General features: G+C 44.3%; 3 protein-coding genes across 6 annotated transcripts in view; all 3 read right to left on the bottom strand.

Annotated features, from left to right (window-relative positions):
* Positions 1-4,235: 4,235 nt before the first annotated feature.
* On the bottom strand, positions 4,236-7,384 carry LOC117361209 (extensin-like). Its single transcript, XM_033946241.1, has 2 exons — positions 5,007-7,384; positions 4,236-4,750 (listed from the first exon to the last, which is right to left on the bottom strand). The coding sequence occupies exons 1-2, from the start codon at positions 5,584-5,586 to the stop codon at positions 4,386-4,388; spliced, it is 945 nt and encodes a 314-aa protein (XP_033802132.1). The 5' UTR covers positions 5,587-7,384; the 3' UTR covers positions 4,236-4,385.
* Positions 7,385-15,491: 8,107 nt separating this feature from the next.
* LOC117361478 lies at positions 15,492-20,682 on the bottom strand. 3 transcript variants are annotated; one of them, XM_033946866.1, is made up of 4 exons: positions 18,395-20,682; positions 17,843-17,935; positions 17,633-17,701; positions 15,492-17,536 (listed from the first exon to the last, which is right to left on the bottom strand). In XM_033946866.1, exon 4 carries the CDS (start codon positions 17,516-17,518, stop codon positions 16,136-16,138), a length of 1,383 nt encoding a protein of 460 aa, XP_033802757.1. In that variant the 5' UTR covers positions 17,519-17,536; positions 17,633-17,701; positions 17,843-17,935; positions 18,395-20,682; the 3' UTR covers positions 15,492-16,135. The 3 variants fall into 3 exon arrangements, with proteins under 3 accessions (XP_033802757.1, XP_033802758.1, XP_033802759.1); XM_033946867.1 differs by lacking the exon at positions 17,843-17,935; XM_033946868.1 differs by lacking the exons at positions 17,843-17,935; positions 18,395-20,682 and adding an exon at positions 18,211-18,227.
* A 1,944-nt stretch (positions 20,683-22,626) lies between these two features.
* MVP (major vault protein) overlaps positions 22,627-25,772 on the bottom strand; it is a 55,931-nt gene continuing 52,785 nt past the window's right edge. For both annotated transcript variants that reach the window (XM_033945737.1, XM_033945736.1), the window contains exons 14-17: positions 24,307-24,423; positions 23,956-24,082; positions 23,619-23,807; positions 22,627-23,508 (exon numbers count right to left, since the gene is read on the bottom strand). In XM_033945737.1, coding sequence (XP_033801628.1) covers positions 23,368-23,508; positions 23,619-23,807; positions 23,956-24,082; positions 24,307-24,423 — 574 coding nt within the window. In that variant the 3' untranslated portion in view covers positions 22,627-23,367. The remainder of the gene's footprint in view (positions 23,509-23,618; positions 23,808-23,955; positions 24,083-24,306; positions 24,424-25,772) is intronic.

A 25,772-nucleotide genomic window follows, 5' to 3' on the forward strand; every position in this document is an offset into this window, starting at 1 on the left:
CGCAGACAATCGAGCGCGAGACAACTGAGCGCAAGACAAATGAGCGTGAAGACAACTGAGCGCAAGACAACTGAGCGCAAGACAATTGAGCGCAAGACAATTGAGCGCAAATTATTTTCATGAATGTGCACGAGCGAGACAACTGAGCGCAAGACAACTGAGCGCAAGACAACTGAGCTCAAGACAACTGAGCGCAAGACAACTGAGCGCAAGACAACTGAGCTCAAAAACAACTGAGCGCAAGACAACTGAGCGCAAGACAACTGAGCTCAAGACAACTGAGCGCAAGACAACTGAGCGCGAGCAACTGAGCTCAAAAACAACTGAGCGCAAGACAACTGAGCGCAAGACAACTGAGCTCAAAAACAACTGAGCGCAAGACAACTGAGCTCAAAACAACTGAGCGCGAGCAACTGAGCGCGAGCAACTGAGCTCAAAACGGTTCATAGACAATTGCGCGCAAGACAATCGCGCGCGGACAAAATCGCGCAGACAATCGAGCGCGAGACAACTGACAACTGAGCGCGAGCAACTCAGCGCGAGGCAAGGCAACTTCCCTCATTATTTTGGAGACCTTAAAAATGCATTATTAATTTTGTTAGGCACATGCCTCTGCCCTGCGCTCAGCGGCCTTTGTCTTGGTGTGGTCTTGACCTGACACTGTTAAAGCAGAGATGATAGGAATGGGAGAGGGACAAGGACAGCTACATAACTCATATGGACAGGATGGTGAATTTAGTTCGTGTCATTCTCATATTGGAAAAAAGAGTTTAATAAATCAAAGTAACAGGGTGGCCAGGTTACCCAGTTCCAGGCTGCAGATTTTGGGATAGTTCCAAATTTTTTCCCCAGGTGTTTTTGTCCCGTTACCAGACACATTAATTGTGGACTGTGAGACCTGTAATAGTGGAAGGTAAATGGGCATAGTGGGTGTTTGCATTGGGGTCATAATGAAATGCCCATAGTCTGATGCCTGCAGTGTCTATTCATCTGATCCATCTGTCAAATGCTAAGTTTCATTATTTCTGTTTGTCTTGCATGATATGTTTGTTGTATGAATTGTAAAAATTTGTAAAGCTGAATTAGCTTAATAATCGTTATATGACATAATATATGTTTTAAGTGTTTATGACGATCATTATGTCATTTTCTTTGTTTGTTTAAATCGTTATTCATGTTCAAACTTACAAGTGTCTTCATGCTCTGTCGTCTTCACGCTGAGTTGTCTTCAGGCCCAACAGATTTCAAAGATTAAAGACAAGCTTCACTGCCCCTCCCCACCGAATAAAACCCAAACAAAACTGTCCACAATTTGTTTGCAGCTTTCTAGTTATTGATTTTATGAAGTGTTTTAATATGTTAAAAGACAATAATAAACAATTTGTTAAATGACGTTAGTCATTATAAGTTCATAATGTCATTGGAGTTTGTGAGTGTAAAATAAATTCTGGAATCAATAGTTGTGTTATAATGTTTTTATTTCTGAGTAACTGTATTATTGAAGAAAGCATAATACAGTGAACATATAGAATGGATAACATAGATCTCCCAGGGCAAAGTTAAATGCAAAGTAAGTATTATTGAACACAAGTAAACATGATGTGAACAGCAAATAATAACATTGAATGATAAAGATTATTATAAGAATATTGAAATTGAAAAGATTTTGAAATTGGTCTAAAAATAGGATGATGATGAGGGCGAAAGCATAAATTCACAGAAAGAAAAGTATTCTGTATGCTTGAGATTCAGTGTTTGAACTGGAGGATGTAAAAGGCTATGAACTTTAAAAGATCATATATAGAGAAACATACATAAATTTAGTCCAGATAGAGTATGTTTTGTGCAATGCTAAAGTATTGTTTCCCCATCAAGCACAGGAACATTTGAAAAATGGACATAGTGTGGAGAAAACTGACTCTTTGGCTCTCATTCAGTCAGTGTGTGTGTGTCTGTGTGCAGTGTGAGCCACAATTGTGGTGAGGTACTTAGAATAACTGAGTACTTTGCAAAAATGTCATAGATTCACAGAGAAGATGGCTTCCTATTATGGATTTTGTGTGCCAAAACACAAGTTCTCCAAGCGTGAAGTACTCTGATTAACTGAGTACATGTCGCTCAATGCTAAACTGCTATTCCCCATCAAGAGGAAAGTTAGAAATATAGGTGAAATGGACTGGGCCTGGGCCAAACTGGCGCACCTGTTCAATGCTAGTGTTTTGACACTGCACTCAGGAAGTACTTAGATTAACTGAGTACTTTGCAAAAATGTCATAGATACACAGAGAAGATGACTTCCTATTATGGATTTTGTGTGCAGAAACACAAATTGTCCAAGCGTGAAGTACTCTGATTAACTGAGTACATGTCGCTCAATGCTAAACTGCTATTCCCCATCAAGAGGAAAGTTAGAAATATAGGTGAAATCGATTGGGTCTGGGGGAAACTGGCGCACCTGTTCAATGCTAGTGCTTTGACACAGCACTCAGGAAGTACGTATTAAATACATGCTATTACGTCAGGAGACCAGTGCCCCTGTTTTATTGATGGTAAGTAGTTCAGGATTTAAAGCAAACTAAATGTGCATCTCCTTACAAGAGGCATACAGGGAGATGGGTGACTAAAATTATGTCAGGTGTACACCTTATACATCTATCACATTTTGTGTGCACGAAAGGAAAGATGTTAACATATCACCTCAATGCATTTCATCTAATTTATACTTAAAGGATTAAGCATGATAAGTGTTATACTCTATTAAGAACATCTCTAAACAAGATAAGGTGTCAATCATGTAGCATTACAAATTCTACCTAGTTGACACAGCCATGTAAATTAACACTTATGTTTGATAAGGTTTTGCATTTATCCAGTACGCAGTTGTCCTTTATTTTCAATAAGTTGTATATTAAAATGTATTTTTAAAAGTATCATAGATATGATGTCAGATTTTTCTGATCATCGAAGGAGAGCTGGCAAGCCAAGTCCAGATGTGGGAGCTGAGACGGTAGGAGGCAGGCGAGTCATGATGCTGGAGACATGAATTGTGAAGTTGTAGTCACCACTGCTGCGACACAGGAGGCTGGAGGGCAAAGAAAACACTGTGGTAAGGGAGAGAGAGGGAGGGAGGAAGGGAGGGAGAGAGTGAGAGAGAGATAGAGAGACACTCACAGGAGGACTGAAGATCCCACGAGACGGTAGGAGGCAGGCGAGTCATGATGCTGGAGACATGAATTGTGAAGTTGTAGTCACCACTGCTGCGACACAGGAGGCTGGAGGGCAAAGAAAACACTGTGGTAAGGGAGAGAGAGGGAGGGAGGAAGGGAGGGAGAGAGTGAGAGAGAGATAGAGAGACACTCACAGGAGGACTGAAGATCCCACGAGACGGTAGGAGGCAGGCGAGTCATGATGCTGGAGACATGAATTGTGAAGTTGTAGTCACCACTGCTGCGACACAGGAGGCTGGAGGGCAAAGAAAACACTGTGGTAAGGGAGAGAGAGGGAGGGAGGAAGGGAGGGAGAGAGTGAGAGAGAGATAGAGAGACACTCACAGGAGGACTGAAGATCCCACGAGACGGTAGGAGGCAGGCGAGTCATGATGCTGGAGACATGAATTGTGAAGTTGTAGTCACCACTGCTGCGACACAGGAGGCTGGAGGGCAAAGAAAACACTGTGGTAAGGGAGAGAGAGGGAGGGAGGAAGGGAGGGAGAGAGTGAGAGAGAGATAGAGAGACACTCACAGGAGGACTGAAGATCCCACGAGACGGTAGGAGGCAGGCGAGTCATGATGCTGGAGACTGTGGGTGGAGTGGGGTGGGTATGGTGTGAATGGATGTGAAGGGGTGGGAGTGTGGAGGGGGGTGGATGGAAAGGGAGGGAAGAAGGAGAGGGAGTTGTTTTTATACTTTTTTTGTATTTTTTCTGGGAGGGCGAAGGGCAGGAGGGGGAGGGAGTGAGGCAGAGGGGGAAGAAGGGGAGGGAGTTGTTTTTATACTTTTTTTGTATTTTTTCTGGGAGGGCGAAGGGCAGGAGGGGGAGGGAGTGAGGCAGGGGGGGAAGAAGGGGAGGGAGTTGTTTTTATACTTTTTTTGTATTTTTTCTGGGAGGGCGAAGGGCAGGAGGGGGAGGGAGTGAGGCAGGGGGGGAAGAAGGGGAGGGAGTTGTTTTTATACTTTTTTTGTATTTTTTCTGGGAGGGCGAAGGGCAGGAGGGGGAGGGAGTGAGGCAGGGGGGGAAGAAGGGGAGGGAGTTGTTTTTATACTTTTTTTGTATTTTTTCTGGGAGGGCGAAGGGCAGGAGGGGGAGGGAGTGAGGCAGGGGGGGAAGAAGGGGAGGGAGGAGTGGTGACAAGAGGGTGCAGCTCCCTCGTTAACAGTGGAGCCATTCACGGGGTGGGAGGGGTACCGCGAAGTGCTTCTAGCAAGACCTGCAGTGCCCCTGTCACGTGACGAATGTGTCGAACGGATTCTTCAGCACAGTCGTTCATGTGCTCCACCCCTGCTAAGATGGTAACCACCGCCGTGTAAATGTCCTCCACTGTTACAGAACTGGGCGGAGGATCTGTGTTTGTGGCAGCGTGAGCCACAATAGTGGTCGCTGCAACAGGGGTGGTGGCCGTTGCAGGGTTGGTCCCACAATCTCTGGTTGAGGGTCGGAGGGGGGCAAAACAGGTGGAACAACGGTTGGGGCTTTGAATGGGGAGTGGGGATGTTGACAAAGGCGGCGAAGAGGAGGGGGATGCCAATATATCTGTAATGAAAAAGAGCATGAAAAGCAGGTGGACATTGAAAAGACAATTATGTACAGTGGAAGCATCTATGAGACAAACTTGGTTGTTTTTGTTACATATGAACAAACCTAAGCATTTTATATTATATTATTAAAATTCAAGTGATGTCTTAAATCATAAATGTGTTTATTAATTGTACACTTGATGTACGTTGTAAAAATGAATAAAAGCTTTTACAGTACAAAAATTACAGAATAAAAATATCATAACACTTACCGGACTGGACAGAGAGGTCGCTAAATCTGTCCAGGATGGGGGTTGAGGCAGTACTCATTGAGGTACGTGGGAGGGCTGGGGGAGAGGTGATGACAGAGGGTCGAATTTCAGGGAAAAGTTTAAGGCAGAACTTGGGTTTAGGGGGTGGGAGGGAGGGGGAACAGGGCATTGGGAATGAAGGGGCAGGGCAGGGTTTGGGGCGTTTTTTTAGGGGGATCCTAGAGGGTGGTCTAGGGCGTCGGTGGGGGGAAGTTGGATGAGACTGGGCGGAGGTGGAAGGGGGTTGGGACGTTGGATGGGACTGGGCGGAGGTGGAAGGGGGGTGGGACGTTGGATGGGACTGGGCGGAGGTGGAAGGGGGTTGGGACGTTGGATGGGACTGGGCGGAGGTGGAAGGGGGTTGGGACGTTGGATGGGACTGGGCGGAGGTGGAAGGGGATTGGGAGGTGGGGCGTCTGCGGGGGATAAGGAACGGCCGGTCAGGGATAGGGGTGTCTTCCTCCTCCTCCTCCTCCTCCTCCTCCTCCTCCTCTTCCTGATCCTCCTCCTCCTCTTCCTCCTCACTCGCATCTGAAGACATAAATGCATGTAGTGTCAGAAGTATATGAAAAACTGTTAATGTTTAAAATGTTTGTCTGCGCGCGATTGTCTTTCGAGTTTTTGACCTGTCAACGTTTAAAATACATGATTGTTCAACACAGATATTATGACTGCACACCTTATACCCACCCGATATTTTACTGTAACATACCTGGGGTGTTGTACAGATTGCGGCGGACAGCCCGGACCCATGCAGGGTGATGTAGCCTGAGCTCGCGGGCTTTTTTCTTCAAATCCTCAACCTATTACATAATGGAGAGACATGAGTGAGCCATGATATATGGTTCATAGAGAATAGCACGTGGACAAATCGCGCAGACATGATATATATATATGCATTGAAAGCAGTGCATGGAAATAGATTGCAAGCATAATAATTATGTAAATTTTGAAAACCCGACTGGAATACAGCTAATTAAATCAAATAAGTACATGAGAGACACCATTATCAACTGCAAAATTTTTCAGCAGATGTATGATGACGCAGTGCGCGATTTCAGGAGATGCGTATCCATTTTTGCCTTCCGCGCAAAAAAATAAATTCTTTATCCGCGCCAATTTGTCAGCGCGCAATTGTCTATGAACAACATGTATTTGATAAATACTTACGGAGCGCGGTGTGATAGCGCGGGCGTTGAACAGCTGCGCAAGTTCTCCCCAGGCCCTGTCCATTTCACCTATATTGCGTCTTTTCCCCTTAACGGGGAAAAGCAGTTTAGCATTGAGCGTGAAGTACTCAGTTAATATGAGTACTTCACGCTCGGAGAAATTGGGCTTACGTCCACGGAAACCCACATAGGATGCCATCTTCTCTGTGAATCTATGACGTTTTTGCAAAGCTTAAATACCAGTCACATGACCGATGTTGTGTGAATATCGTGAGATTTCCCCTTTTCAGCGCTGCTATTGGTTATCTAAAACACGTGTTAAATGGTCAATAGTCAAACAGATTTTACTACATTGTAGTGATGAAATGCACATATTAATTGAGTATGTGTGTATTTTATAATATAAAGTTTTGTAGTAATTGATTGAAACACAATTAGCGTTAGCATGGCGCGCATATGTGTTGAAACGCGTGATGACATCAGCTTGTCTCCATTAGTGCATAATGATGACGTATATCATCATACTAAAGTTATAGTACTTTTTCGCGCAATTGACGGATTAGTTTCCCAGTGCGCAATTGACGGGTTTTAGTATAATGAGCGCAAGTTAAAAATGCGGACGAACAGAGTTAATGGGAAATCTGAATAAATGGTGATATTTGTAAATGCGGGTGGGGGGCCTAATTGCAAAGCTTAAATACCAGTCACATGACCGATGTTGTGTGAATATCGTGAGATTTCCCCTTTTCAGCGCTGCTATTGGTTATCTAAAACACGTGTTAAATGGTCAATAGTCAAACAGATTTTACTACATTGTAGTGATGAAATGCACATATTAATTGAGTATGTGTGTATTTTATAGTATATAGTTTTGTAGTAATTGATTGAAACACAATTAGCGTTAATGGGAAATCTGAATAAATAAATAAATAAATAAGCTATTACAGTGTTTGAATATGGGAAACACATAAGAACAATAAAATTCTATTAATTTTAAAAAGATCAGGGAGTCATGAGTAAATTATTGTAATTATTACACATCATTTTCCACTCCTAATATATTAATACAGTCATACATCACATATGTTTGTGAAGAGGGATGCAGAGAAAGCACAGTTACTTACCGTAACAGGTGTTATCCAGGGACAGCAGGCAGATATTCTTAACACATGGGTGACGTCACCGACGGAGCCCTCGGTACGGACCTTTTTAACTAGAAGTTTCTAGTTGGCCGCACCGCGCGTGCGCGAGTGCCTTCCCGCCCGACGGAGGAGTGCGTGGTCCCCAGTTAGGATAAGCCAGCTAAGAAGCCAACCCGGGGAGGTGGGTGGTACGTAAGAATATCTGCCTGCTGTCCCTGGATAACACCTGTTACGGTAAGTAACTGTGCTTTATCCCAGGACAAGCAGGCAGCATATTCTTAACACATGGGTGACCTCCAAGCTAACAAAGAGGGAGGTGGGATGGTTGGCCATTAGGAAAATAAATTTTGTAACACAGATTGGCCGAAGTGTCCATCCCGTCTGGAGAACGCATCCAGACAGTAGTGAGTAGTGAATGTGTGAACTGAGGACCAAGTGGCCGCCTTGCAGATTTCCTCGATGGGCGTGGAACGGAGGAAAGCTACAGAAGCAGCCATAGCTCGGACTCTGTGGGCCGTGACAGTTCCTTCCAGTGAGAGACCGGCCCGAGCATAGCAGAATGCAATACAGGCAGCAAGCCAATTGGAAAGTGTCCGTTTGGAGACAGGATGACCCAAACGGTTGGGATCGAAAGACAAAAATAGCTGAGGGGATGTTCGGTGAGCTCTGGTACGATCAAGATAGTAAGCAAGGGCACGCTTACAATCCAGCGTGTGCAACGCCTGTTCCCCAGGATGCGAGTGAGGCTTAGGGAAGAAGACGGGCAGCACAATGGACTGGTTGAGGTGAAAAGCTGAGACCACCTTGGGAAGGAATTTAGGGTGGGTGCGCAGAACAACCTTGTCATGGTGAAAAACAGTGAACGGTGGGTCGTCAACCAGTGCATGCAGTTCGCTAACCCTCCTGGCAGAGGTGATGGCAATCAGGAAAAGCACCTTCCAGGTAAGGAGTCTAAGTGAAGTTGTGGCAAGAGGCTCGAATGGAGGTTTCATGAGAGCTGAGAGTACCACATTCAGGTCCCAGACAACTGGAGGAGGCTTGAGGGGTGGTTTGATATTGAAGAGCCCTCGCATAAATCTGGAAACCAGAGGATGAGCCGTGAGGGGTTTTCCGAGAATGGGCTCATGAAACGCAGTGATGGCACTGAGGTGGACTCTGATGGAGGTAGTTTTGAGGCCAGCATTGGACAGCGAGAGCAAATATTCCAATACGGTTTCCACCGCTAAGGAGGTGGGTTCCTGATGATGCCGGAGACACCACGAGGAGAATCTGGTCCATTTCTGATGGTAACATTGGAGGGTGGCCGGCTTCCTGGAGGCGTCCAAGATGAGGCGGACCGGCTGAGATAGGTTCTCTGGAGAGGTCAGCCCGAGAGAAACCAAGCTGTCAGGTGGAGCGAAGACAGATTGGGATGCAGTAGAGACTGATGCTGCTGCGTAAGTACAGTAGGAAACACAGGAAGGAGAATGGGTTCCCTGGAGCTGAGTTGGAGCAGGAGTGAGAACCAGTGTTGGCGAGGCCACCGAGGTGCGATAAGAATCATGGTGGCGTTGTCCTTGCGGAGTTTGGACAAGGTCCGCAACATCAGAGGAAACGAAGAAACTGGGGACCACGCACTCCTCCGTCGGGCATATTCTTAACGCATGGGTGACGTCACTGACGGAGCCCCGGTACAGACCTTTTTAACTAGAAAGTTCTAGTTGGCCGCACCATGCGCGAGTGCCTTCACGCCCGACGGAGGAGAGCGTGGTCCCCAGTTAGGATAAGCCAGCTAAGAAGCCAACCCGGGGAGGAGGGTGGGACGTAAGAATATCTAGTGAGTAGTGTGTAACATCACCCATGCGTTAAGAATATCTGCCTGCTGTCCCTGGATAACACCTGTTACGGTAAGTAACTGTGCTTTACTGCTCAATGCAGAAAGTAGGTATCATTATCCTAAGGTGTGTATCGGGTCGTTTGTTCATTCTTATCTTTGTCCTAAAGTTAAGTGACCTAATGTTAACATGAAAATGGAATCTAAGTCACTCTGCACTGATAATATGCCACCAGGTCAATTGTACAGGAGATGATTTAACCTACATAAATGAAGGAATTGAAAATTATATTTTTCTATTGGAATTGTGAACTTGAAAATGGATGAAATAAACCTTTTAGAAAATGTACATTTAGTGGAAGAACTTCAGATGTATTCATTTGGAAGCATTGGATGTTGGCAGGGATATGTTCTTTAGAGGATGTAATAACTAATAGTAAACTGCTTGACCTTTCACAATTGCAACATATATTTGGTCTAAATAAATCACAATATTTTATGCTTTCAGGTGGTATAACTTAATAGCTGGACTTGTAAATAAAACAACAAAACATGGTCTAAGAGACATTTGGAGCATTGAGATTAAGCATTCAATTGATGCATCTCAATGGCCACAACTTTGGCCTAAAAAATATTGCCACTATCATCTTGAGGCTGGGACATTAGATCATCTTTTATTGTATTGTCCATATATATTATTAGTTTAGAAATCAATGTTGCCTCAAATAAATAGGATGAAGGACAATCCAGTAGCCTTGACTTATTATTGTATTATGGCAAATTATGTATTTAATTATGTCGGAATAAATATGATTTCAGGAAATGTTATTCATGTTTTAATCTTACATCAAGTGTTAAAAAAAAAAAACAAATTTTAATTTAAATGCAGCACTTGCAATTCTTTCTAACACTTAATTGTTTCCATTGTGTCCTTACGTGTTACTTAGTTGGATAGTACAATACAAATTTACATTTAATGGCATAGTTATTAATGTCATACTAACATAAAGAAACAACAAAATGTTTTAAACATTGGTAAATGTTTATTAAAATATTGCATATGTGATAAACATGTAATACACATATGTTCAAATGCAGTGTCAACAACACAAAATCTTTCAGTTCACCATTCATGATCTTTTATGTACAACATACTGAATTATATCTTTATTCGTTTTAAATCATAAACAAGTGTGCAATAATATATCCATTAAAGGTGGCACAGCAGTTAAACATCAGTGACAGTGAGTAAGGATGTGGTTATAGCAGTGAAAAAACATCAGGAGCAAATTAACAGACAGTTTAAGTGAAACAGTAGAAACAACAGTCTGGACCACCAAAAGGAGTGGGGGACATAGACAATTTAAAGTGTATCATCTGTTCATGCACCATGTGTGGAAATCACACATTTTGCTATACGACCTTTGAAAAAGAAAGACCATACACACCCTTCAAATTAAATGAGCAACAGTGGGAGAGAGTGAGATATTGGCAGAGCAGTTAACCAACATCTGTGAGAGTGAGAGCAGTGGTTTCAGAGACAGCACCTGACTGACATTCTGCTGGGGGGGGGGACTCTGCTTCTGGGTCCTGCAAAGGCCAACACCTGACTGCCACCATCACGTTTGCACCCTTGTCAACCCATTCTGGGTCCTGCAAAGGCCAACACATGACTGCCACCATCAGGTTTGCACCCCTGTCAACCCATTCTGGGTCCTCATCTTTTTCTGAATCTCATGGCTTCAGAGACAGCACCTGACTGACATTTCTGCTTATGTACTTTCTAGGCCACCAAAAACAAGGGAGGAAATGTACAATTTCAAGTTTTACAAATTTTCCTTAACACAGCCGCTTTCCCTGAAGCCGCTCCATCCAAGATACCATCTGACCTTCCCTACGTGAAGGAAAAAGCCTTTGAACACCACCCACAACACCTTGAAAATGTCAAAGCGAGTACAGTATGCTTGAGTGGGTTACCTTGCTCGGCATAAAAAACCTTCACGCTTGGCACATGTCAGAGCAGTGGATACTAGGATAGGTAGGGGTCAGAGGAGGGCTTCAGAGAAGCAGTTAACCAACAGTAGTGGGAGAGTGAGATATTGGCAGAGCAGTTAACCAACATCTGTGGAGTGAGAGCAACAGTTGGCAGAGCAGTTAACCAACAGTAGTGGGAGAGAGAGATATTGGCAGAGCAGTTAACCAACATCTGTGGAGTGAGAGCAACAGTTGGCAGAGCAGTTAACCAACAGTAGTGGGAGAGAGAGATATTGGCAGAGCAGTTAACCAACATCTGTGGAGTGAGAGCAACAGTTGGCAGAGCGGTTAACCAACAGTAGTGGGAGAGAGAGATATTGGCAGAGCAGTTAACCAACATCTGTGGAGTGAGAGCAACAGTTGGCAGAGCAGTTAACCAACAGTAGTGGGAGAGAGAGATATTGGCAGAGCAGTTAACCAACATCTGTGGAGTGAGAGCAACAGTTGGCAGAGCAGTTAACCAACAGTAGTGGGAGAGAGAGATATTGGCAGAGCAGTTAACCAACATCTGTGGAGTGAGAGCAACAGTTGGCAGAGCAGTTAACCAACAGTAGTGGGAGAGAGAGATATTGGCAGAGCAGTTAACCAACATCTGTGGAGTGAGAGCAACAGTTGGCAGAGCAGTTAACCAACAGTAGTGGGAGAGAGAGATATTGGCAGAGCAGTTAACCAACATCTGTGGAGTGAGAGCAACAGTTGGCAGAGCAGTTAACCAACAGTAGTGGGAGAGAGAGATATTGGCAGAGCAGTTAACCAACATCTGTGGAGTGAGAGCAACAGTTGGCAGAGCAGTTAACCAACAGTAGTGGGAGAGAGAGATATTGGCAGAGCAGTTAACCAACATCTGTGGAGTGAGAGCAACAGTTGGCAGAGCAGTTAACCAACAGTAGTGGGAGAGAGAGATATTGGCAGAGCAGTTAACCAACATCTGTGGAGTGAGAGCAACAGTTGGCAGAGCAGTTAACCAACAGTAGTGGGAGAGAGAGATATTGGCAGAGCAGTTAACCAACATCTGTGGAGTGAGAGCAACAGTTGGCAGAGCAGTTAACCAACAGTAGTGGGAGAGAGAGATATTGGCAGAGCAGTTAACCAACATCTGTGGAGTGAGAGCAACAGTTGGCAGAGCAGTTAACCAACAGTAGTGGGAGAGAGAGATATTGGCAGAGCAGTTAACCAACATCTGTGGAGTGAGAGCAACAGTTGGCAGAGCAGTTAACCAACAGTAGTGGGAGAGAGAGATATTGGCAGAGCAGTTAACCAACATCTGTGGAGTGAGAGCAACAGTTGGCAGAGCAGTTAACCAACAGTAGTGGGAGAGAGAGATATTGGCAGAGCAGTTAACCAACATCTGTGGAGTGAGAGCAACAGTTGGCAGAGCAGTTAACCAACAGTAGTGGGAGAGAGAGATATTGGCAGAGCAGTTAACCAACATCTGTGGAGTGAGAGCAACAGTTGGCAGAGCAGTTAACCAACAGTAGTGGGAGAGAGAGATATTGGCAGAGCAGTTAACCAACATCTGTGGAGTGAGAGCAACAGTTGGCAGAGCAGTTAACCAACAGTAGTGGGAGAGAGAGATATTGGCAGAGCAGTTAACCAACATCTGTGGAGTGAGAGCAACAGTTGGCAGAGCAGTTAACCAACAGTAGTGGGAGAGAGAGATATTGGCAGAGCAGTTAACCAACATCTGTGGAGTGAGAGCAACAGTTGGCAGAGCAGTTAACCAACAGTAGTGGGAGAGAGAGATATTGGCAGAGCAGTTAACCAACATCTGTGGAGTGAGAGCAACAGTTGGCAGAGCAGTTAACCAACAGTAGTGGGAGAGAGAGATATTGGCAGAGCAGTTAACCAACATCTGTGGAGTGAGAGCAACAGTTGGCAGAGCAGTTAACCAACAGTAGTGGGAGAGTGAGATATTGGCAGAGCAGTTAACCAACATCTGTGGAGTGAGAGCAACAGTTGGCAGAGCAGTTAACCAACAATAGTGGGAGAGTGAGATATTGGCAGAGCAGTTAACCAACATCTGTGGAGTGAGAGCAACAGTTGGCAGAGCAGTTAACCAACAGTAGTGGGAGAGAGAGATATTGGCAGAGCAGTTAACCAACATCTGTGGAGTGAGAGCAACAGTTGGCAGAGCAGTTAACCAACAGTAGTGGGAGAGAGAGATATTGGCAGAGCAGTTAACCAACATCTGTGGAGTGAGAGCAACAGTTGGCAGAGCAGTTAACCAACAGTAGTGGGAGAGAGAGATATTGGCAGAGCAGTTAACCAACATCTGTGGAGTGAGAGCAACAGTTGGCAGAGCAGTTAACCAACAGTAGTGGGAGAGTGAGATATTGGCAGAGCAGTTAACCAACATCTGTGGAGTGAGAGCAACAGTTGGCAGAGCAGTTAACCAACAGTAGTGGGAGAGAGAGATATTGGCAGAGCAGTTAACCAACATCTGTGGAGTGAGAGCAACAGTTGGCAGAGCAGTTAACCAACAGTAGTGGGAGAGAGAGATATTGGCAGAGCAGTTAACCAACATCTGTGGAGTGAGAGCAACAGTTGGCAGAGCAGTTAACCAACAGTAGTGGGAGAGTGAGATATTGGCAGAGCAGTTAACCAACATCTGTGGAGTGAGAGCAACAGTTGGCAGAGCAGTTAACCAACAGTAGTGGGAGAGAGAGATATTGGCAGAGCAGTTAACCAACATCTGTGGAGTGAGAGCAACAGTTGGCAGAGCAGTTAACCAACAGTAGTGGGAGAGAGAGATATTGGCAGAGCAGTTAACCAACATCTGTGGAGTGAGAGCAACAGTTGGCAGAGCAGTTAACCAACAGTAGTGGGAGAGTGAGATATTGGCAGAGCAGTTAACCAACATCTGTGGAGTGAGAGCAACAGTTGGCAGAGCAGTTAACCAACAGTAGTGGGAGAGTGAGATATTGGCAGAGCAGTTAACCAACATCTGTGGAGTGAGAGCAACAGTTGGCAGAGCAGTTAACCAACAGTAGTGGGAGAGAGAGATATTGGCAGAGCAGTTAACCAACATCTGTGGAGTGAGAGCAACAGTTGGCAGAGCAGTTAACCAACAGTAGTGGGAGAGAGAGATATTGGCAGAGCAGTTAACCAACATCTGTGGAGTGAGAGCAACAGTTGGCAGAGCAGTTAACCAACAGTAGTGGGAGAGAGAGATATTGGCAGAGCAGTTAACCAACATCTGTGGAGTGAGAGCAACAGTTGGCAGAGCAGTTAACCAACAGTAGTGGGAGAGTGAGATATTGGCAGAGCAGTTAACCAACATCTGTGGAGTGAGAGCAACAGTTGGCAGAGCAGTTAACCAACAGTAGTGGGAGAGAGAGATATTGGCAGAGCAGTTAACCAACATCTGTGGAGTGAGAGCAACAGTTGGCAGAGCAGTTAACCAACAGTAGTGGGAGAGTGAGATATTGGCAGAGCAGTTAACCAACATCTGTGGAGTGAGAGCAACAGTTGGCAGAGCAGTTAACCAACAGTAGTGGGAGAGAGAGATATTGGCAGAGCAGTTAACCAACATCTGTGGAGTGAGAGCAACAGTTGGCAGAGCAGTTAACCAACAGTAGTGGGAGAGAGAGATATTGGCAGAGCAGTTAACCAACATCTGTGGAGTGAGAGCAACAGTTGGCAGAGCAGTTAACCAACAGTAGTGGGAGAGAGAGATATTGGCAGAGCAGTTAACCAACATCTGTGGAGTGAGAGCAACAGTTGGCAGAGCAGTTAACCAACAGTAGTGGGAGAGTGAGATATTGGCAGAGCAGTGGTTTCAGAGACAGCACCTGACTGACATTTTGCTGGGGGGGGACTCTGCTTCTGGGTCCTGCAAAGGCCAACACCTGACTGCCATCATCACGTTTGCACCCTTGTCAACCCATTCTGGGTCCTGCAAAGGCCAACACATGACTGCCACCATCAGGTTTGCACCCCTGTCAACCCATTCTGGTTCCTCATCTTTTTCTGAATCTCATGGCTTCAGAGACAGCACCTGACTGACATTCTGCTGGGGGGGGGGACTCTGCTTCTGGGTCCTGCAAAGGCCAACACCTGACTGCCATCATCACGTTTGCACCCTTGTCAACCCATTCTGGGTCCTGCAAAGGCCAACACATGACTGCCACCATCAGGTTTGCACCCCTGTCAACCCATTCTGGGTCCTCATCTTTTTCTGAATCTCATGGCTTCAGAGACAGCACCTGACTGACATTCTGCTGGGGGGGGGGACTCTGCTTCTGGGTCCTGCAAAGGCCAACACCTGACTGCCACCATCACGTTTGCACCCTTGTCAACCCATTCTGGGTCCTGCAAAGGCCAACACATGACTGCCACCATCAGGTTTGCACCCCTGTCAACCCATTCTGGGTCCTCGTCTTTTTCTGAATCTCATGACAGCACCTGACTGACATTTCTGCTTATGTACTTTCTAGGCCACCAAAAACAAGGGAGGAAATGTACAATTTCAAGTTTTTCAAATTTTCCTTAACACAGACGCTTTCCCTGAAGCCGCTCCATCCAAGACACCATCTGACCTTCCCTACGTGAAGGAAAAAGCCTTTGAACACCACCCACAACACCTTGAAAATGTCAAAGCGAGTACAGTATGCTTGAGTGGGTTACCTTGCTCGGCATAAAAAACCTTCACGCTTGGCACATGTCAGAGCAGTGGATACTAGGATAGGTAGGGGTCAGAGGAGGGCTTCAGAGAAACTCCTGGGGGAGAGATCCTGAGCACAACAGTTTGCAGGCCTGTAGCTTTCGGGCCACCAAAAGGAGAGGGGGACATAGACATTTCAAAGTGTCTCTCCTGTTCCTGCAGCATATGTGCTTGGGAGACCATATGGACATGTCAAAGCAAATTTCAAATCTCAAAGTGCACACAATTGTAGCATAGCAACAGGAAAACCTGAACTTCAACATCAAACTCTACAGTTCCAGATTATGTGCTATACCACGGAGATATTGAAAGAGAGGTGTTTGACCATATGTTGGCAGCAGCGTTGTTAGTCTTTGCGTCACTCTCACATACGTGCTCTTACTGCTGGGTGGTGCGCGGTTACCAGCCTGGAATCGAGCAAGCAACTGTTCTGTGTGATCTTGCTCACGCTGTATATGTTCAAGGAGTTTAAAGATGGTTGGATGGTGGCATGCAACAGAGGATTGAAATGCATGGTGCCAACCTTCAACGGAATTATTGGTCCGAGGCAGTCCATCTTCCACACGGGAGCGCATATTCCACAGAGGAATAGGAAAAGGTGGCACCCGTCTCCCATTTGGCCGCAATCTCCCGATGTAATTGTCTTCCCAATAGTCATACACCAGGGTCAGTTCATCTGGTCGACTCTCCTCCAAGGTCTGGAAACACTCAGCAACATCATCCACAGGAACAAAACTTAATGCTAACAGCATTTTGGTGAACATTCTTACTCTCTCCTCATCTCTATAGCTGGCGGTCAGTCCCTCATGTTGAATTCTGCGCCACAATGATTGACCCAGATGGAACAGGCAGCCAGAAACTGTAGCATTGGGAAATACAGTGCGGGCAGCTTGCAGACTTGCTCTCTCAAAGTCCATCAAGATTGTCAATGGTGCCAACGTGTTTCTGGTTTCCAGCAGTTTCCTCAACACACGTTCATAGTCCTCCTCCCTTTTACTGTTCAACAACACGTAGACCATGGGAAGTGCACGATTGTCTACAAATGCATGGATGGTAAAGACTTGGACAAACAAATGGGGGGCAACTTTGAATGTCCCATCCATGAACCAATGTCCATGTTGCTCCAACACCTCAAGATTAGATTCTGTAGTGAAAATGAATATGCGTCTTTCATCATTTTCACCTGAATCCCACAACAGTAATTGTTCACCACGTGTGCTTCTTTGTAGCGGCTCAGGAATTTGTATGTCTCTTATGCACCTGGGATTACCCATTGCTAGATGGCCTGCATTTCTCTTTCTATTAACTGTTCTCTGCATGGAGGTGTATGCAGGCAATAATGTAGCTGCTTCTAAACTTGTCCCAGCTGTTGTGCCATGAATGATCTGACGTGGCCTTTCAACCGTAGCCACAGCTCTTTCACGTATGTCTCCCATCATTCGATCAGCTTCAATTCTAGCATTGTTGGGTGCATGCACATGCGCCGTTATCTCAACAGAAGATCCATCAACGAGCCTCTTTCTTCTTCCCACACAGTCACGGCGCACACACCTCCAGGACGTGGATCCGTCTGCCATCACTCGGTCACGCCGATATCGATAGCCCTCATTAACCCAGTGCTCTCTCCCACGCTGTGAAGTTATTACTTCCATGTCTATGTCAAATCACTCCTGAAACCATACAATTAATAACATTATCCTATTTTGACTTGCAATTGATATACAATTGCCTATATCATGAATGCACTACTCAAAAGAACATCATACCTGTAAGACTGGAAGTATATCGATGAAACCCTCAGGAACTGTAGTCGACCTTCAACCCTGAACCAGTACCTGCAAGAATTATAACATGCATGTAAACTTAATGTTCACCCCCCACCAATCTCCAGCACACAAAAAAACATGCAAAGGTCAAATAGGTGAGGTTAGGCCATACATATGTAGAGTTTAGTGCTATGGCACAACACCATATACCTGCAAGGGTGCGATTCCTGTCAGCAAAACACTGAAGATGTCTGTCCTCTGTTGACTGTGGTGTCTTGATTGTAGTCTGTTGATTGTAGTCACCTTCAGTAGTAGATTAGATAAGGTTATTATATACATAGGACATACAAATCCCTATATGTAAAGTTCAGTGCTATGGCACAACACCATATACCTGCAAGGGTGCGATTCCTGTCAGCAAAACACTGAAGATGTGTGTCCTCTGTTGATCGTGGTCTCTTGAATGTCCTCTGTTGATTGTAGTCACCTTCAGTAGTAGATTAGATAAGGTTATTATATACATAGGACATACAAATCCCTATATGTAAAGTTCAGTGCTATGGCACAACACCATATACCTGCAAGGGTGCGATTCCTGTCAGCAAAACACTGAAGATGTGTGTCCTCTGTTGATCGTGGTCTCTTGAATGTCCTCTGTTGATTGTAGTCACCTTCAGTAGTAGATTAGATAAGGTTATTATATACATAGGACATACAAATCCCTATATGTAAAGTTCAGTGCTATGGCACAACACCATATACCTGCAAGGGTGCGATTCCTGTCAGCAAAACACTGAAGATGTGTGTCCTCTGTTGATCGTGGTCTCTTGAATGTCCTCTGTTGATTGTAGTCACCTTCAGTAGTAGATTAGATAAGGTTATTATATACATAGGACATACAAATCCCTATACCTCTGTACTTACGTTGCCTCCAAGATTGAACTTCTAGACAACACTAGGGTTTCAGCAAATTCATATCCCTCAGCACATGACTGCAAGACTAAAATTTATAAGGTTAGCACATAGATATAACAAACAACACCCACTATGTCTGTACTTACCTTTGCAATCATACCTGTAATAGTTAAAATCTGGCTTGCCAACCATCATGGATTAAGAACGTCATTATACCTAATCGCAGACAGAAGGAAGGCAGAGAGGCCCAAAACAAGGACCCACAACAATTGTATACAATCACCCTCACTACACACCCAAGGCTAAAAGTGTACCCCAATAAGCCCTACCATCAGACTATTTATCCTATCCTATTGTTCCAATTTAGCAAAACCAAAAAATGAAGCTATGCATATACCTGTAAATGTGAATATCCTCTTATGTATGATACCTGCAAAAGAAAATGGTACCCAATGCCTTTATAAAACTATAAACCGTGAGCACACTCGGTTTTTTAAAAAATCTTTATTCATTTTAAATGACACATCATGTGTACAAGAATCAAAACATTAAAATGAAATACATCACATGTCAATCAAGTACCTCCCTTCCCAACCCACTTCCCCACTCTTACTTTTCCCAATATGAATGATAATAGTATAATTTAGACACCCTCCCAACAATAAGACAGTGTATCTTTAAATAGAAAATAGTGTATATTCATTACAGTAAGATGTTAATGTCTCCCTTTTTTATTGTTACTGTTCTTTCCATTTTGATAATGTGACATAATGAATTGTACCCAAAACTAGATACTTTAAAATTATTACTTATATGTTGAATGGTGACTCCTGTGCTGATATTTTCCTTTTTTTTTTCTCATGCACTTACCCAATAATATTGCATCATTACATCATGATACAATCCTCAAATTAAACATATTCAGATACTAGTGTTGCTGGCATAAGAGTTTTTACCTCATGCCAACAAGTTTTTTTAGATATTTATTACTTTTAAAATCTATAACTCCATCCAATTATGCTTCCAATTAATATCCATCATCACATTATACATAATCTTAATACCATACCTCAACCTTCTCGCTCTTTTAACATGCGGGAAAACTAAGCGCAAGACGGGGTGTCCTTAAAAATCCGCGTTCCGTGCCCCTTTTCAGGTCCCTGCCCCTGACAGGGCTGGATGAGAAGGTTCATAGACAACGGCGCGAAAGACGAAAGCCAATTTAAGGCAAGGCGCGCCGCCGCACCGCACCAAATTACAGTTTTTAGGGGCTCCGATGGGGGGTTTTGTTCGGGAACCCCCTTCTGTTTACTTAATAGACATCGCGCCGGCGTTATCGGGGGTTTGGGGGTCGTAACCCTCCACATTATAGTAAAGTGGGGGGTTCTCCCCCCCTCGCCCTCCGTCGGAGCCCTAAAAACGGTCATTTAGAGCGGCGCGGCTTGCGCGCAATCGTCTATGAACCCGTCGGAGCCCTAAAAACAGTAATTTAGAAAGGCGCGGCGTCGCGCGCTACGCTCAATAGGGTGGGCACGCCTTTGACCCGGCGCGCCGGCGCGCTTTTGACCCGGCACCGTATGGGAATTTAACTCTGACGGATCCTAGCATGGGGAAGGGAAAGCATTAGGATCCTTCAGAGTTAAATTATCATACAACTCTGTCAGAGCCAGAGACTAAATGTGGCAGGGACCCGAAAAGTGGCGCAGAACGCGGATTTTTAAGGACCTGTGCGTTTAGATACGGGACCAAATCGCGGTTCATAGACAATTGCGCGTAAATATAAACTGGTTCATAGACAATTGCGCGCAAGACAAGATTTTTAAGGACCTGTGCGTTTAGATACGGGACCAAATCGCGGTTCATAGACAATACGGGACCAAATCGCGGTTCATAGACAATTGCGCGTAAATATCACTGGTTCATAGACAATTGCGCGCAATACAAGAACTGAAAATGTAAATATCAACATACCTATATAAACTTGAGGATCAATTGCGCTGAGTTTTATGATCGCGATTGTCTTGCGCGCAATTGTCTATGAACCATACCCCCCCTCCCTTTTCTTGCGCGTGAAGCGTAAATATAAACATACCTGTAAATGAAGAAATGTGGACGTTCGCTCTCACCAGAGGCGAGATAAATCCGCGCAAGACAAATATTCGTTATAGATCAAGTACCAGCAAAACCAGATCTTTACCTATAACGGACACGGTCAGGCAGCGAAAGGAAGGCGGGAAAGGAAGGAGGACATATATAATGTAGAAACGTAACCATAGTAACGAAAATGCATTCACGTGACTTGTATTTAAATGCTGTTCGGAGAATATATATCATGAGATAACGTAACCATGGTAACGAAAATGCATTCACGTGATTTATGTTGAAAACGCAAAGAGTCAACGTTGACGTGATGACGTGTTCGGAGAATATATATCATGAGATAACGTAACCATGGTAACGAAAATGCATTCACGTGATTTATGTTGAAAACGCAAAGAGTCAACGTTGACGTGATGACGTGTTCACGTGCTGTACGTGCGCGTGTCCTCCGATGGTCAAGCGGCCTCTAGTGGCGCGCTCAGTTGTCTTGCGCTGAGTTGTCTTGCGCTGAGTTGTCTTGCGCTCAATTGTCTTGCGCGGAGTTGTCGCTGCGCTGAATTGTCTTGCGCGGAGTTGTCGCTGCGCTGAATTGTCTTGCGCGCAATTGTCTTTGCGCTTATTTGTCTGCGCGCGATTGTCTGCGCGCGATTGTCTTGCGCGTTTTTGACCTGTCACCGTCTCCTCTTTTCAAGGGAGAAGAGTCCCAGTTTTTCTAATCTCTCATTGTAGGACAACTCCTCCAGCCCCTTAACCATTTTAGTCACTCTTCTCTGGACCCTTTCAAGTAGTACTGTGTCCTTATTTAAGTACGGTGACCAGTGCTGGATGCAATATTCCAGGTAGGGGGGGGGGGTGTTGCACCATGGCCCGGTAAAGCGGCATGATGACCCTTCTCCGATCTGTTCGTGATCCCCTTCTTAATCATTCCTAGCATTCTGTTCGCCCTTTTCACCGCCGCCACACATTGAGCAGATGGCTTCATTAACTTGTCGACCAGTACTCCTGAGTCTCTTTCCTGGGGGTCAAATAATAATGTTCTTGTGGTTTTGTCTTATTTTTATTGTTAAGCTTTATTGCTGCTGGCAAGACAGATAAGAACACAGAAACAAAATCATGTATGAGGAGAGAGGATTAATCTGTTCACTGAATCTATCTAAGTGCAGAGATTCAGCAGGCAGGCCTCTGATGTCATAGCAACAGTGAAGCTATCATGCACACATGCCATGAGCAGAGAGCTACTATTGGCTCTTTTGAAAAAGTTAGAATTTTTTTCACCTTGATAAACAGTGTACAGAGAGCAGAGGCAGTTGGAGTCAGAAGAGGAAAGGAGTAGGGAGAAACAGTTTGTCTCTTTCTGGTTAATAGTTTTGTAAGAGCTGGGAGAGAATTTCTCTAAGCGGCTGGCTACTTCTGTGCATATAGCTCAGGGGATCAGTATTCCAGAACCCTGAATACATATACTGGTAAAGGGGGAATATCTATTGGTACTATTTACTCTCCTTTTACCTGTTAGTGTCCTTCTGGCCTGTCTCCTGTGCACATAACCAGCTACAGAGTACTACACATGCAAACATACTAAGGTTCAGTGATGGAAGATGGGCAACCAACCAATGCTGCCATAGCTCTTCTGACCATCTACTGGAGAGAGAATACAGAGCAATAGTGATTTCACTGCAAAGCTGTGTTCTCTGTCTCCATCATATGCAAAACTAGTCTAGTAGGATAAGGAAAGATGTATTTAATCACATGACAAAAACAGATAGTTGTAATTTTCATTTTCAATCCCTAAACTTCATCTCTTAAGAGGTTTTATTAGCTGCCATCTCCGGTTGTACAACCAAAAGGCTCTTCTTGTGTTTAACAGGGGAACCAAGCTACCAAGAACGAAGGAACAAAGAATAAATAGACACAGCTTCTTTGCACTGCCTACCCATCCCTCCCATAAACCTTCTCAAAGAATTATCAAGCAGATGCTCACCTCAGTTACCATAATATGAAATTTTATTTCCTTCTTTAAGGCATGGTGCAGAAGACAAACTAACACAGTTCCACAGTCATAGCAGCTTCTCCCCCCTTTTCTAGTTATCCATTGGTAGTGTAGGGAGAGGTGAAGGTCCCTCCTACCCACCTGATCAAAGAAGCCCTGCTACTTATTTATCCATTTAAACTAGTAAGTTTCCCAGACTCTCCTTTTCCCCTCTAAGGGGTTTGTCAGAGGATTCTATCCAGCTGGGGGCACTATTGTCCTTGATAGATAAAAAAAACTCTCTCCTGCTTACCACTAGCAGGCAGATCTATAAATCTTCTAGATGTAAACCTAGAATGCGCATCACATGCATCCTATATTAATCTTCCTTTTAAATAAAATATGGAGGGTGGGGACATGATAGCACTAGAATGCAGCTGTACGCCTTCGTATGTATCTAATGCTTTAAAGTTTTGATTACATGAGCCATACTTCCTTTTCACTCAAGACATATATTTTTGGTTTCTTAGCAGGATCTAAAGCTTCTAGCACAATTGAATCTTTAGAGGTAAAAGGAAGGTCTTACTACCCAAGATAGAAAAAGTGCAAAAATTAATCCAGGATCTATTGGAGAGGAAGAGATTTTGGGGTTGGGGTGAATAAGGGTCTTCCTGCTCCCCTTCAGATCTTACTAGGACATTGGTTGTATTTCCCTCTACCCCTATCTTCTTTGGGACTATGAACCCCCTTTTCTTCACTCCTGCTTATCCTGTTCCCCTGGGAGGATTTTGGGCAGGACCCCTAGGAGTCCACTGGCAGCACCGAAGAGGTTGATTGGTGTTGAGCCATCTGTAATGAGAGTGGAGTGTAGCCCCAGACCCTGAAGTAGCTTCACCTGTGAAAAGAGAAAGAGAAGCCATAACAGCAACAGGTAAACCAGTGCAGGCAGCATGTCACTAACAAGTGTCATCCCAGGCCCACCCCAGCCCATCTGCTATAGCACACCTGCAACTCAGGCCCTGCCAGTGCGATGTCCCGGATGGTCTGTGGCCCAATGGCCTCTATCACCTGCTGGAACTTCTTCACCTCAATGACAGCCAGCGCTTGAGCTTTCTCCACTTCAAGTTTATTTTGCTGGTTGACATACTGCAGCTCCAGCTCACGTGCTTTCTTCAGCCGTTCCAGCTCTGCTGTCTGCGGGGGCAAGGGAAAGAGAAATAGAATAAATGCCAATTTGTATAAAATTTTAAAAAGACAGGGCAGTTGGCCTATAATTTAACCATATGTCTATGTCCGACGACATCACAATGTGGTTGTAACAAGTATCTCCTTCCTCTCTTACCGTCTCAATTTCCAGTGCTTCAGCCTTCAGTTTGGCCTGCTGCACAGCCCCCTCACCCTCAATTGAGGCCGCTTCAGCCTTTGCCTGTGCCTCTGCCTTGGCTGCGCCTGTGCTCTCCACTACAGTACTGTGAGCAGAGCAAGGAAAGCAGATTATCATTAAGTCACTGCACAAGACAGGATGTTACTTATTTTCTTTCCACCAATGAGCTCAAACAAATACAGTAAATTATCTCACAATTTCAGTAGTGTCCGATAACAGGTGTGATAAAACACAAATGAACTTATTGCTATGCAGCAACAATTCTTAAGTTAGTGCTGTGCAGTGAAACAGAAATTTTCATCTAGATACCTCAGTGCCTCTAGTTCTAGCAGCTCCTTCCTGGCTCTCTCTGCCTCAGCTTGATCTGTGATCTTTTGCCGCTCCAACCGACCTCGAGCCTCCTGCTCAAGGCGTTGTGCTTCATGTCTGAGAATGTGGAGGGAGAAATAGTCAACCTTCCATTAAAGGCAATTCAAATAGTTGTCAAAAAGCATAAGCACAAGACTACAAATATTTGTTCCTAAAATACTTAGGTAGCTGCACTGTACAATTTTTCACCACAATAACTGACCGCTAAACCTGAACTCTGTTAGTACTACTCAATCTGTTACTTTTTAAATCATTGTAAACCGCATAGAACTTCACGGTCCTGTGGTATATAAACTGTTATCATTATTATTATCTTCCACTCCCCTAAAAGAAAAGAGATCTAAAACAGTTTTAACGCTCCTCTTTACAGGATGTGTTTGACAAATTCCCATGTAGGAGAGCTACATCTTCCCCTTTAAAAATATTTGACAGAGAAGCTCTTGAGGTGGAATAGCTCCATTCTGTTTTTTTTTATTATTACTTTTTTGGTTGAAAATGCAATAAACAGATAGTAAATGCCAGCCAAATGCTGAGATGGAATTATGGAATTAAAATCTGAGATTATATGTGACATAATGGTTATCTACAAAAGGATACACTCTGGGCATATATCAAAATATTTACAACATTTACTAAATCGCACTTATATTGTGCTCAGAGAACCGTTACAAGGTAAAAACACCCTGTCAGTGAACTAGAAAGCCCAGCTTTGAAAACGGCTCAAGTTCTCAATCATTGCACAACAGTGAGTATATAAAATGCTTTTTATCAAATTACTTAATATATTTAAATGAAACGACAAAAAGTCAATTCACCACATCAAAAAGTAAAAAAAATTCCAAACTTAGCTGCATGTAAACGTGTGAATAAGTACAAATGGGTCTCGGGTCCTGATGCATTTTGCAATCAGCTGTTTCAGAAGATCCTGATTAATGCAGGCAAAATAGCTCACATTTCTTCGTTTCTGTTCTCCCAGCAGCAAGGATGAAGCAGTAAATAGAAAGCATCAAGTACAAAGAATTGGAAAGCCCCTCCACTTAAATCACATAGGATAAATTAGGTCTTACCTGCTAATTTTCTTTTTAGTCCCTCCAGACTGGCACAGACGGATGGGTTTATGCTCTTCTGCCAGAAGGTAGATTCTGAGAACACATTGAATTCTAACAGTACAAGTGGGCTGTGAGGTCCCTCATAGAATTAGTCTTTGATGAATAGCCAAACAGGAACTCAAAACTAAAAGCTTTGTCTATATTAAATTTTATTACTTTTTGTTTGTTTGTTTTACAGTTAACAGTGCAAAACAAAGCACAACTGTTGGAGAAGGATTGGAACAGGCAACCAATGCTAACAAAAAGCACAAGGCTGCATTCCAGAGAAAAAAAAAAAAAACGACTCCACATCAACAA

The sequence above is a fragment of the Geotrypetes seraphini genome, chromosome 5, assembly GCF_902459505.1.
Source record: "Geotrypetes seraphini chromosome 5, aGeoSer1.1, whole genome shotgun sequence".
Classification (NCBI taxonomy): Eukaryota; Metazoa; Chordata; class Amphibia; order Gymnophiona; family Dermophiidae; genus Geotrypetes; species Geotrypetes seraphini.